This window comes from Saccoglossus kowalevskii, chromosome 19 (assembly GCF_978046115.1).
Source record: "Saccoglossus kowalevskii chromosome 19, keSacKowa6.1, whole genome shotgun sequence".
NCBI lineage: Eukaryota > Metazoa > Hemichordata > Enteropneusta > Harrimaniidae > Saccoglossus > Saccoglossus kowalevskii.
Window position 1 is genome coordinate 17,252,941 of NC_140659.1, and position 15,059 is coordinate 17,267,999.

At 32.7% G+C, this 15,059-nt stretch overlaps 1 protein-coding gene across 4 annotated transcripts in view; it reads left to right on the plus strand.

Moving 5' to 3' along the window:
- LOC100377749 (protein transport protein Sec24A-like) overlaps nt 1-14,958 on the plus strand; it is a 31,425-nt gene extending 16,467 nt beyond the window's left edge. For all 4 annotated transcript variants that reach the window (XM_085493982.1, XM_085493984.1, XM_085493985.1 and 1 more), the window contains 7 exons: nt 101-274; nt 1,061-1,171; nt 1,686-1,864; nt 2,920-3,057; nt 6,879-7,076; nt 13,345-13,448; nt 13,572-14,958. In XM_085493982.1, coding sequence (XP_085350108.1) covers nt 101-274; nt 1,061-1,171; nt 1,686-1,864; nt 2,920-3,057; nt 6,879-7,076; nt 13,345-13,448; nt 13,572-13,686 — 1,019 coding nt within the window. In that variant the 3' untranslated portion in view covers nt 13,687-14,958. The remainder of the gene's footprint in view (nt 1-100; nt 275-1,060; nt 1,172-1,685; nt 1,865-2,919; nt 3,058-6,878; nt 7,077-13,344; nt 13,449-13,571) is intronic.
- The last annotated feature ends 101 nt before the right edge of the window (nt 14,959-15,059 follow it).

The window sequence follows — 15,059 nt, forward strand, 5'->3', positions numbered from 1 at the left end:
TTTATTTTATTTTCCATAATTTGTTTCTTAAAAACTGACTGTAGATAATAATAATTAATGAAACTAATAATATTTAACAAACTGTCTGATTTGTTTTCAGGTCTTAGTATACATACATTCCATGGTAATTTCTTTGTACGATCAACTGATTTATTATCGCTACCGAATATCAATCCTGATGCAGGATTTGCTATGCAAGTATCCATAGAGGACCCGTTAAATGATTCCCCTCTCGCTTGTTTTCAAGCAGCTTTACTTTATACAAGTAGCAAAGGTAAGAATAATCAGCATATTGAATAAGTACTGTAAAACCTGTATTAGAAACCATGGCTTCTATTAAAATGATACAATGCAACAGAAGGGATGCGGCTTCTATTAGAGCATCTACACATATGAGAAATGATGAATTTTTGGTTCTCAATTCTTCAAAAGATTAGATGCAAACTTCTATTAGAGATGCAGATTCTAATACAAATTTTATGGTACTTTGACAGCTGGAACGCTTCACTATTTTTGATTGTCTTCATTTTTCATGCCAAAATTTTAGTGCAACTTTTTGTACATTTGGTTTTGGACCAAATGCAATTTTCTTCCATGTTCTTTAGGTCTTAAATTGTTTTGTCATTAAAATTAATTTGAAAGATTATTCAGTTATGAGTAATTTTGCCAAAAATAATCAAATCTGAAAGTCAGTGTTCGTGAGTTTTATTGATCTAAACCTGACACATTGCACCACTTATTTGTCATTATTATAACAATAATTTCTGTCATGCGTTGTTGTTGGAATTCTGCTTCTCGAGTGTGCAACACAACATGTTTAACGTTCATTTGGATGTTATGGTAACATTAGTAAAATAGTCCTTCTCAGATCGCCAAACAGAGAATCCAGACTGTGTTTTGGTCACTAGATTCTATTACAATCGAAGCTCCAGAACTGCTTAGTGATGTTCGACTATTGGCAAGACCGATATCTTAAATATGTTAATTGGATTACATAACTTGACTTGTGAATTGAATTGTGGATCAATTCAAAATATGATGATGCACTTGTATGTTTCAGGTGAGCGGAGGATTCGAGTGCATACGATGTGTTTACCAGTTACAAATCAAATAACTGAAGTCTATGCAGGAGCTGATCAACAAGGTATAATTGGTTTACTTGGAAAGATGGGTGAGTATTCCCTTTATGTAATTGTTATTCCATGAATCACAAATTGATAGCTTGTTGTGACAGTCTAATATGTGCTTACTAAAGTTTGTTCGATATGGCACGCAGTTTTCCTTTTAAAGTAAGGCTGGTGTTTGAAATTGAATTGAATAATGTTCAAGTAACAAAAGATGACAATGATAAAGCAACTAATTAGAGTACCCCTTTTATCGCATGTAAAGCAACTAATTAGAGTACCCCTTATATCGCATGTAGTTCACTCTCTTCATTGCTGTGTGGAATGTGAAACCGTTCAGTTGATTGATTATTTGATACATTGCACAATTCATAGCTTTCTATAAACAACAAACCTGTCACAGATTGATTGTCCAAGTGTTGATGTTAGTTTTGACATATTAGTTTGTGAGACATCTAAATTCATTAATTGAAATGAATTGTAAAAAACAGCTGATTAGCTGATTGGATTCACACATTACTTTGATATATCATTAATGTCTTGTTTATGTTTGCTTTACAGCCGTTGATAGGACATTGACTGCATCCATTGTGGATGCCAGAGATGCATTGGTTAATGTTTGCATCGATTCAATGACTTGTTTCAAAGGAACACTAACTACTGGGCAGACAATTGGAACTCTGATGTGTCCATACTCATTGAGACTTTTGTCGCTTTATGTACTAGCATTGTTAAAAAGTGTGAGTAGAAAACTTACTGCAGTGCTTTCACTTGATTTCAAGTCAATTTTATATATTTATTGAAGGGGGCAAGGGGGGAAAGCTGGTACAGGTTATAGGAAATAAAAAGGGTATTTTGCGTTTTTACAGGAAATAAAATAAAAGTTCCATTTACAGTAAAAAGCAGATGAAGCAAATTTCATTTTACATTTTTGTAATATATTTGATAATTTGTGTTTTAGAATCAAAATTGGAAATTGCTTAAAAATTACGACATTTAATTTAATGCTCACAAAACATACGATCTTTGTACAAATTATTGGCAAATAAAATAGCTGATTACATTTTACATCTTGCCCAAGTCTACAAATTTAAGTTTTTTATTTATTTATATTACTTTATTACAAAAATAAAAACAATTACAGCTTACAAAATACCCCTCTTTATTGTCTTACTTGGGTTCTCATGGTGTTGATGTTTTGCTTGTTTGCCTTCACTTTTATGCTAATTCATGGTCTACCAAGCTTTCACAGTAACACCTGGCTTTGGCCATTGATGAACTCAAATATTTTATTTTATTAAAAAAAAAATCCAAAACAAACACAAGCTTGTATGCAAGTCTAGAACCACTTGTGTCATTTCAATTAAACTTGGTACATAGGTGTTCTGAGAACACAGATCTGATTCGGTTTCAAATTATTGCATATTAATTAATACCTAATGTACATAAATTACCCAATTTCTAGGAATTCAACAGATATCCTAAGAACTATTCATTAGATTTCAATAAAACCACATACCTGATATGTTCTGTGTTGAAATCCATACATTAAATATTCGACTTGCATAATAATTTATGTTGTATGTATTTTCATATAACAGTCATCTTTCAAGCTCGGTCGCTCAGTACGACTTGATGAACATGTTTATGCAATGGACTCGCATAATAGTTTATATTGTATGTATTTTCATATTTCAGTCATCTTTCAAGCTTGGTAGCTCAGTACGACTTGATGAACATGTTTATGCAATGGACTCGCATAATAGTTTATATTGTATGTATTTTCATATTTCAGTCATCTTTCAAGCTTGGTAGCTCAGTACGACTTGATGAACGTGTTTATGCAATGGACATGTTCAAGTACCAACCACTGATGTATGGAATGTTGTTACTGCATCCAAATCTTTATGCTGTACATGAACTCAATGATCAGGTAAGCAAACTTGCTACTCTACTAATTGCAATATTGTATTTAATAATTTAGAAGTGCATTTCCAATTTAAGCGCACATAATCCAAATAATTGTAGTTATTGTAATCTGGATTATTGCTCGGGCACCAGCTATGGTGTAGTGCGGATGAAATGCATTAATATGATTTGAGCAATTTTGTCATTTTTTTAATAATTAAATATGTGCAAATGTCTTTTATTAGCTCTGCTGTCGACTTTGTCGAGCAGAGCTTATCATATGCGTCATTGTCCGTGTCAACTTTTTAGCTCCGCTGTCGACTTTGTCGAGCGGAGCTTATCATATGAGTGATTGTCCGTCGTCGTCCGTGTCAATGTTTTACTTTTTCGACTTCTTCTTGAAAACTACAAGCCTGAATGCTTTGATACTTGGTGTATATGTACCTTGGGTAGACCTCTCTTAGGTTTGTTCATTTCATGTTGATATCTTCAATTCTCTAATTTTGGTGAATATTTTTGTAATTTTTGGTAAAAAGTGATATTTTCGACTTCTTGTTAAAAACCGCAAGTGCAATTGCTTTAATATTACATATATAGGTACTACATGTGGACCTCTCTCAGATATGTTCATTTCGTGATGATATCTTCAATTCTCTAATTTTGGTGAATATTTTTGTCATTTTTGGTAAAAAGTGATATTTTCGACTTCTTGTTAAAAACCGCAAGTGCAATTGCTTTGATATTACATATATAGGGTACTACATGTGGACCTCTCTCAGATTTGTTCATTTTGTAATGATATCTTTAATTCTCTAATTTTGGTGAATATTTTTGTCATTTTTGGTAAAAAGTGATATTTTCGACTTCTTGTTAAAAACTGCAAGTGCAATTGCTTTGATACTACATATATAGGTACTACATGTGAACCTCTCTCAGATTTGTTCATTTTGTGATGATATCTTCAATTCTCTAATTTTGGTGAATATTTTTGTCATTTTTGGTAAAAAGTGATATTTTCGACTTCTTGTTAAAAACTGCAAGTCCGATTGCTTTGATACTATTCATATTGTTCATTTTCTAATGATGTCTTCAGTTCTTTAATTGAAATGTGCATTGCTAACAGCGGAGCTATCTCAGCCGATAGGCTGCTTGTTTGACTTCTTCTTGAAAACTACAATTCTTATTCCTTTGATACTTGGTGTTTATGTACCTTGGGCTGACCTCTCTTAGATTTGTTCATTTCGTGGTGATATCTTTAATTCTCTAATTGTTATGAATATTTTTGGTAAAAAGTGATATTTTCGACTTCTTGTTGAAAATCGCAAGTCTGATTGCTTTGGTACTATACACATAGGTACTACGAGTAGACCGGTCCTACTATTTAACGCCCGGACACGTGAGGGAGTGTCCGGGCACGCGCGGAGGCGAACAGGGGGGAATACCTAACGCGCGGGGCAGCGGCAGCAATCCTTGTACTGTATAATATTCGTTTATGCTCAAAATTTGAACCGGAATGGCGAATTCGAGCAGCTATCCACACTTTTTATGATCGACGCCCGGGCATTCCGGCGAGTCGAGTCCGCCATGTTGTTTACTAATTTTGGTTAGCGTTTAACAATAGGACAATACCATTCGATCCATGGGGGTGACAGTCCGACGAATGTGCCGACATTGTCGAAGGACAAGGACAGGACAAGACAAGTTTGTGCAAGTGTGGCGAGACTCCCGTAGTATTGTTTAGTAAGATTCATTTAAAAATGACCATGTAAGATGTCTGTTACGCAGAGATTATTCACCTCATGTTGTTTTCTCATTGTTATGTGTCCCCGTAAACACAGCATTGTATGCAGGTGACAATGCTACGTACACTTGCAATGAAGTCGGTATCCTAAGAATATCGCATACGGTAAATATCGTGAACGGTACAGAGTTCAGTAAATCTCGTGTACGGTACAGAGGGGATATTTTCGTCCAATGTTTTTATACTTTGTAATGTAATTCAAACAAATAAAAAAACGTATATTCGTAGCCATGGACAAGATTTAAAATGTAATCAACCGTTTTATTCATCCATGATTTGTACAAAGATCGTATATTTTGTAAGTGTATAAAGCATTTTCCACATTAAGCTTTCAATATAGATTCTTAAACACAAAATATCAAATATATCTAAGTGTAAAAATGCCTTTTTTATTTCCTGTACCAGTCACCCACCCCCTGTCCCCACTCTTACAGCATGCGGTAAATTTCTTATTGTACACGCAGTTTACGGTAAACCTGGTTTATACCTCTTGTCGAAAACACAGAGTTTGGTCAATCTCGTGCACACAATAGCGTACGGAATATATTACGTTTCGTCCACATATTTCAGAGGTTGACGTCGCGACACGTATTCAGCTGTGATTGGCACTCTATTGTACAACTACAACAAAGAGGGGAACATACACTGTCCCTAATTCAGTTCAACCACGGTCACTATTTTTAAGTAACTGTGATAGAGTGATAGAGGGACTGTGTTCAACCCAAGCAAGGCACGTTTTTTTTTTTTTCAAATAAACATGACATACCAAATATGATGAACTTATGTAATTCAGAAAAAAAAGGTTGTCATTTGTTCCGGCTTGGAGCCTGATGGTAAGGGAAAACATTTACATAACCAGGGCGAGTTGCGTCGAGAGACAAAGCATTTGTTGTTTCTGTTTGGAGCTATAACAGGTAACAAAAGGTCTTGAATAAATTAATGGCGTGATAAACGCCACCTTGTATTTCTATTTTATGGAATCTCTTGTAGTTTGTTTGTGCAGTGTATAGTTACAGTAGATTATTTACAAGCTGATCCCAGACCAATTTGTAACGGCCGGGCTCGTAACACGGACCACATGATCCCCGAGCAGGGTGTGAGTCCGGTATGTGAGCTACTATAAAATCGCGATGCGACGGCTATGACCTCTGTTCGCACACATGCTTCCGGTGCGCTAGTGTAACCTGCCGTTAACAATGAAACTGAATGACGTTCCCACTTTTATTAAATATAGGTAGTAATAAAAAGTATCACAACGCCTTGGAAGCAACACATCGAAAGGTCAAGTTTAGTTCATCGCCCGCTGTACGAATTCACGTTTGCGAATGAATGACCACTTGACGCGATGGAGAGATCCCAAGCCCAGTTGGCGAGCTACATACCAGTAGTTTTCTGTATACACGCCCCGTGATCGATCTTTTCCAAACCTGTCTGTCTATTTACTATACATGTTTTAATTTTCGTTTTAGTTGACTTGTACTTATTTTTAATAAAAATATTTTCTAAAAGGGCGGTTTGTTTACTATACATGTTTTACAGTGGGCGCAAACAAAGCGAAACTTTCTTAGCGGCACTGTTTTGAAAACGATTTGCAATGTGCATTACTAACAGCTGAACTATCTCAGCTGAGAGGCTACTTGTTAAAATATTAGTTATTTTGACCACTACTGTATGCATGCTAGCTGCTTATTGTTCATGTGCTAGTCACATATTCAGTAAAGAGCATATGTTGTTACAAAACATGCATAGTTGTAATCTTTTACATCTAAGCTTTCAGAAGATGTATACATATTACCGTAAAATCTGTATTAGAAGCCGCATCCCTAATAGAAGTCGCACCCATTCATTTTGAATATTTGAGAACCAAAAATTCATCATTTCTCATATGTGTAGATACCGGTACTCTAATAGAAGCCCCATCCCCTGTGTTGTATTGTACCATTTTAATAGAAGCCGCAGCTTCTAATACAGATTTTACAGTATTATTATTACAATAATCAATATACTCAATAAAATAATAAAAAATGCTGTTTGTATTTCACTAGGGTGCAATTTCCCATGACGATCAAACCATTTGCCAGCCTCCAATTTTGTCGCTATCGTCTGAACATCTGTATAAAAATGGTGCATATTTAATGGATAGAAGCGATGCTTTGTATTTATACGTTATGAGGGATGTGTCGCAGGAGTTTCTTAACTCTGTACTAGACGTGCCTGATTTCCAGTCAATACCAGAACCAATGGTAAGTTAGAACTTATCCCATATACTAAGCCTTCTGCTGTATGATACATCAGCACTGATTGGCTATTATAACTGTATCAGGTTCATTTCATCCAATCCATATACAAATCTGATTGGCTATTATAACTGTATCAGGTTCATTTCTTCCAATCTATATACAAATCTGATTGGCTATTATAACTGTATCAGGTTCATTTCATCCAATTCATATACAAATCTGATTGGCTATTATAACTGTATCAGGTTCACTTCATCCAATTCATATACAAATCTGATTGGCTATTATAACTGTATCAGGTTCATTTCATCCAATCCATATACAAATCTGATTGGCTATTATAACTGTATCAGGTTCACTTCATCCAATTCATATACAAATCTGATTGGCTATTATAACTGTATCAGGTTCACTTCATCCAATTCATATACAAATCTGATTGGCTATTATAACTGTATCAGGTTCATTTCATCCAATCCATATACAAATCTGATTGGCTATTATAACTGTATCAGGTTCACTTCATCCAATTCATATACAAATCTGATTGGCTATTATAACTGTATCAGGTTCACTTCATCCAATTCATATACAAATCTGATTGGCTATTATAACTGTATCAGGTTCATTTCATCCAGTCCATATACAAATCTGATTGGCTATTATAACTGTATCAGGTTCATTTCATCCAATTCATATAAATCTGATTGGCTATTATAACTGTATCAGGTTCATTTCATCCAATTCATATACAAATCTGATTGGCTATTATAACTGTATCAGGTTCATTTCATCCAATTCATATACAAATCTGATTGGCTATTATAACTGTATCATGTTCATTTCATCCAGTCCATATACAAATCTGATTGGCTATTATAACTGTATCAAGTTCATTTCATCCAATCCATATACAAATCTGATTGGCTTTTATAACTGTATCAGGTTCATTTCATCTAATTCATATAAATCTGATTGGCTATTATAACTGTATCAGGTTCATTTCATCCAATTCATATAAATCTGATTGGCTATTATAACTGTATCAGGTTCATTTCTTCCAATCCATATACAAATCTGATTGGCTTTTATAACTGTATCAGGTTCATTTCATCCAATTCATATACAAATCTGATTGGCTATTATAACTGTATCAGGTTCATTTCATCTAATTCATATACAAATCTGATTGGCTATTATAACTGTATCATGTTCATTTCATCCAATCCATATAAATCTGATTGGCTATTATAACTACATCAGGTTCATTTCATCTAATCCATATCCAAATTTGATTGGCTATTGTAACTGTATCAGGTTCACTTCATCCAATCCATATAAATCTGATTGGCTATTATAACTGTATCAGGTTCATTTCATCCAATCCATATAAATCTGATTGGCTATTATAACTACATCAGGTTCATTTCATCCAATTCATATACAAATCTGATTGGCTATTATAACTACATCAGGTTCATTTCATCCAATCCATATACAAATCTGATTGGCTATTATAACTGTATCAGGTTCATTTCATCCAATCCATATAAATCTGATTGGCTATTATAACTGTATCAGGTTCATTTCATCTAATTCATATAAATCTGATTGGCTATTATAACTGTATCAGGTTCATTTCATCTAATTCATATACAAATCTGATTGGCTATTATAACTGTATCAGGTTCATTTCATCCAATCCATATCCAAATTTGATTGGCAATTATAACTGTATCAGGTTCATTTCTTCCAATCCATATAAATCTGATTGGATATTATAACTGTATCAGATTCATTTCATCCAATTCATATATAAATCTGATTGGCTATTATAACTGTATCATGTTCATTTCATCCAATTCATATACAAATCTGATTGGCTATTATAACTGTATCAGGTTCATTTCATCCAATCCATATACAAATGTGATTGGCTATTATAACTGTATCAGGTTCATTTCATCCAATTCATATACAAATCTGATTGGCTATTATAACTACATCAGGTTCATTTCATCCAATCCATATAAATCTGATTGGATATTATAACTACATCAGGTTCATTTCATCCAATTCATATACAAATTTGATTGGCTTTTATAACTGTATCATGTTCATTTCATCCAATTCATATAAATCTGATTGGCTATTATAACTACATCAGGTTCATTTCATCTAATTCATATACAAATCTGATTGGCTATTATAACTGTATCATGTTCATTTCATCCAATCCATATAAATCTGATTGGCTATTATAACTGTATCAGGTTCATTTCATCCAATCCATATAAATCTGATTGGCTATTATAACTGTATCAGGTTCATTTCATCCAATTCATATACAAATCTGATTGGCTATTATAACTGTATCAGGTTCATTTCATCTAATTCATATAAATCTGATTGGCTATTATAACTGTATCAGGTTCATTTCATCCAATTCATATACAAATCTGATTGGCTATTATAACTGTATCATGTTCATTTCATCCAATCCATATAAATCTGATTGGCTATTATAACTGTATCAGGTTCATTTCATCCAATCCATATAAATCTGATTGGATATTATAACTGTATCAGGTTCATTTCATCCAATTCATATACAAATCTGATTGGCTATTATAACTGTATCAGGTTCATTTCATCCAATCCATATCCAAATTTGATTGGCAATTATAACTGTATCAGGTTCATTTCTTCCAATCCATATATAAATCTGATTGGCTATTATAACTACATCAGGTTCATTTCATCCAATCCATATAAATCTGATTGGCTATTATAACTGTATCAGGTTCATTTCATCTAATTCATATACAAATCTGATTGGTTATTATAACTGTATCAGGTTCATTTCATCCAATCCATATCCAAATTTGAATGGCTATTATAACTGTATCAGGTTCATTTCTTCCAATCCATATCCAAATTTGATTGGCTATTATAACTGTATTAGGTTCATTTCTTCCAATCCATATCCAAATTTGATTGGCTATTATAACTGTATCAGGTTCATTTCTTCCAATCCATATAAATCTGATTGGATATTATAACTGTATCAGATTCATTTCATCCAATTCATATATAAATCTGATTGGCTATTATAACTACATCAGGTTCATTTCATCCAATCCATATAAATCTGATTGGCTGTTATAACTGTATCAGGTTCATTTCATCTAATTCATATACAAATCTGAATGGCTATTATAACTGTATCAGGTTCATTTCTTCCAATCCATATCCAAATTTGATTGGCTATTGTAACTGTATCAGGTTCATTTCATCCAATCCATACAAATCAGATTGGCTATTATAACTGTATCAGGTTCATTTCATCCAATCCATATAAATCTGATTGGCTATTATAACTACATCAGGTTCATTTCATCTAATTCATATACAAATTTGATTGGCTTTTATAACTGTATCATGTTCATTTCATCCAATTCATATAAATCTGATTGGCTATTATAACTACATCAGGTTCATTTCATCTAATTCATATACAAATCTGATTGGCTATTATAACTGTATCATGTTCATTTCATCCAATCCATATAAATCTGATTGGCTATTATAACTACATCAGGTTCATTTCATCTAATCCATATCCAAATTTGATTGGCTATTGTAACTGTATCAGGTTCACTTCATCCAATCCATATAAATCTGATTGGCTATTATAACTGTATCAGGTTCATTTCATCTAATTCATATAAATCTGATTGGCTATTATAACTGTATCATGTTCATTTCATCCAATCCATATAAATCTGATTGGCTATTATAACTGTATCATGTTCATTTCATCCAATTCATATACAAATCTGATTGGATATTATAACTGTATCAGGTTCATTTCATCCAATTCATATACAAATCTGATTGGCTATTATAACTGTATCATGTTCATTTCATCCAATCCATATAAATCTGATTGGCTATTATAACTGTATCAGGTTCATTTCATCCAATTCATATACAAATGTGATTGGCTATTATAACTGTATCATGTTCATTTCATCCAATCCATATAAATCTGATTGGCTATTATAACTGTATCAGGTTCATTTCTTCCAATCCATATACAAATCTGATTGGCTATTATAACTGTATCATGTTCATTTCATCCAATTCATATACAAATCTGATTGGCTATTATAACTGTATCAGGTTCATTTCATCCAATCCATATAAATCTGATTGGCTATTATAACTGTATCAGGTTCATTTCATCCAATCCATATAAATCTGATTGGCTATTATAACTGTATCAGGTTCATTTCATCCAATCCATATAAATCTGATTGGCTATTATAACTACATCAGGTTCATTTCATCCAATTCATATACAAATCTGATTGGATATTATAACTGTATCAGGTTCATTTCATCCAATTCATATACAAATCTGATTGGCTATTATAACTGTATCATGTTCATTTCATCTAATTCATATAAATCTGATTGGCTATTATAACTGTATCAGGTTCATTTCATCAAATCCATATAAATCTGATTGGCTATTATAACTGTATCAGGTTCATTTCTTCCAATTCATATACAAATCTGATTGGATATTATAACTGTATCAGGTTCATTTCATCCAATTCATATACAAATCTGATTGGCTATTATAACTGTATCATGTTCATTTCATCTAATTCATATAAATCTGATTGGATATTATAACTGTATCAGGTTCATTTCATCCAATCCATATAAATCTGATTGGCTATTATAACTGTATCAGGTTCATTTCATCCAATTCATATACAAATCTGATTGGATATTATAACTGTATCAGGTTCATTTCATCCAATCCATATACAAATCTGATTGGCTATTATAACTGTATCAGGTTCATTTCATCCAATCCATATAAATCTGATTGGCTATTATAACTACATCAGGTTCATTTCATCCAATTCATATACAAATCTGATTGGCTATTATAACTGTATCAGGTTCATTTCATCCAATCCATATAAATCTGATTGGCTATTATAACTGTATCAGGTTCATTTCATCCAATCCATATACAAATCTGATTGGCTATTATAACTGTATCAGGTTCATTTCATCCAATCCATATAAATCTGATTGGCTATTATAACTGTATCAGGTTCATTTCATCCAATCCATATAAATCTGATTGGCTATTATAACTACATCAGGTTCATTTCATCCAATTCATATACAAATCTGATTGGCTATTATAACTGTATCATGTTCATTTCATCCAATCCATATAAATCTGATTGGCTATTATAACTACATCAGGTTCATTTCATCCAATTCATATACAAATCTGATTGGCTATTATAACTGTATCAGGTTCATTTCATCCAATCCATATAAATCTGATTGGCTATTATAACTACATCAGGTTCATTTCATCTAATTCATATAAATCTGATTGGCTATTATAACTACATCAGGTTCATTTCATCTAATTCATATAAATCTGATTGGCTATTATAACTGTATCAGGTTCATTTCATCCAATTCATATACAAATCTGATTGGATATTATAACTGTATCAGGTTCATTTCATCCAATTCATATACAAATCTGATTGGCTATTATAACTGTATCATGTTCATTTCATCCAATCCATATAAATCTGATTGGCTATTATAACTGTATCAGGTTCACTTCATCCAATCCATATACAAATCTGATTGGCTATTATAACTGTGTCAGGTTCATTTCATCTAATTCATATACAAATCTGATTGGCTATTATAACTGTGTCAGGTTCATTTCATCCAATCCATATAAATCTGATTGGCTATTATAACTGTATCATGTTCATTTCATCCAATCCATATACAAATCTGATTGGCTATTATAACTGTATCAGGTTCATTTCATCCAATCCATATAAATCTGATTGGCTATTATAACTGTATCAGGTTCATTTCATCCAATTCATATAAATCTGATTGGCTATTATAACTGTATCATGTTCATTTCATCCAATCCATATACAAATCTGATTGGCTATTATAACTGTATCAGGTTCATTTCATCCAATCCATATAAATCTGATTGGCTATTATAACTGTATCAGGTTCATTTCATCCAATCCATATAAATCTGATTGGCTATTATAACTGTATCAGGTTCATTTCATCCAATCCATATAAATCTGATTGGATATTATAACTGTATCAAGTTCATTTCATCAAATCCAAATCTTGTGTTTGAGATGCGTGCGTTTGTTTGTTGATGTGACCTCTACTCTGTTTGCAGCACGACCTACCAGACCTTGAAAACGTGATGTCAGAAAGACTTCGTAATTTCATTCAATATCTGTTAGACAGACGACCACACCATGCGCCGCTATATGTTATACGGTTAGTTGTTTTCACTAATTTTCATGTCTATTTAAAATGACTCTGACATTGAAAAGAACTAGCATTTTTTTAAATCTGCAATATTGAATATTTGTTTAAACACAAATCATGTTTGTTTCACAGTGAAGACAGTAAGTCAAGAGTGTTGTTTCTACGTCATCTCGTGGAAGACCGTTCAGAGTCGGTTATGTCATATTATGAATTCCTTCAGCACTTACAGAAAGAAGTCGGAAAGTGAACAAGTAGGGGAAAGTAACAAAAGGTGCTACCTTAGGGAGTGAATCATGTGACAATGATAAGCCAATCAGAAGCAGAATACCCCTTATGTTGCTCAGTGTAGTAAAACAGTTTGCCATATTCTGGATGATCAGCATTTGAATGTTATAAATTTCTTCCAAAATACAGGGTCATGGAAAGACAATTACATTTTTATTTTAGTTAATGAGGTGAAGGCAAATCTGTAGAATATCTCAAGTTACTGTTAATTTACTTGTAAGTTTTCATGTGCATATGCACCAAACAAAAACAACATTTCTTAACAACTGTACCAACAGACTAAATCTCCTGGACTATTTTCTCTAAATTTTCACTGTATATTTGCTTGCTTTTTTTATGAATTTTTGCCAATCCATATTTACCAAGTCATTTTTAACAGTGATATGAGTGCATGAAAATATTGGCAACAACAATTGTAAGGTTAAAAGCACTTGAAGGATGGTCACACATAATTGATACGACTTTGTGTAGTACTTGTTGATGAGGCATGTTGTTGCCATGACAACAATATAATTGTTTTTACTTTGATCTGATTGACCTGTCCCATCATCTTTTAGCGCTTTTTACTGACAATTTGTATTTTTCAGTCATTGCCAAATTTGTTTCTGTGTAAAAAGTCTGCGCTACAAGTTTGCTTCCTAGCAGTAATGAAGATAGCCATTTTCACAGACCATGACCTTGTTTGTGTCAAGTCGGTATAAACATTTCAAATTGAATAATTTGAATACGTGCAATGTGGGGGAAATGTGCTTGCATTTCAACCAAAGGTATATACCGAATAAGTTTCAAGCATTGAAAGGGTTCTGTATTATAAACTAGAGAAAAAGGTGGGGATATTATCCAGTAAAAAGGTGGCTTTACTCATCTGGAATCCCAATAAAATTATTAAATGGTGTTTCCCTTGCAGCGACAAAATTGAGAAGTTTAAAAAGAGGGTGAATTTTATAAAATGGCATTATACCATATTATGCAAAACTGCATTGAGAAAAAAAAAAGTGAATTCCTCTACTATTCTGAACAAAGTTTGTCAAAGACATTTTTAGTGAAGAATGCCCTCAACATGCCTGATTGTACAGTGTTGTAATTATTTAATCTGTCATCAGTTGGTAGTAAAATAAAGTGACTTTGCGTAAAGCTTTTACTCAACTGAATATATGTGCAGTTATTAGCACTATGTAGTGTACTAATTATTGATGAAATTGATTAAATGTAAAGTTTTTTGATTTCTACCATATATCTGAGTTTTTTTAATGACTGGAAATTGTGACCACATTTGTTCTGAGGTACAATGATGAAGAGTTTAATCCTCAATTGGGCTAAAGGCAGAGCTTGAAC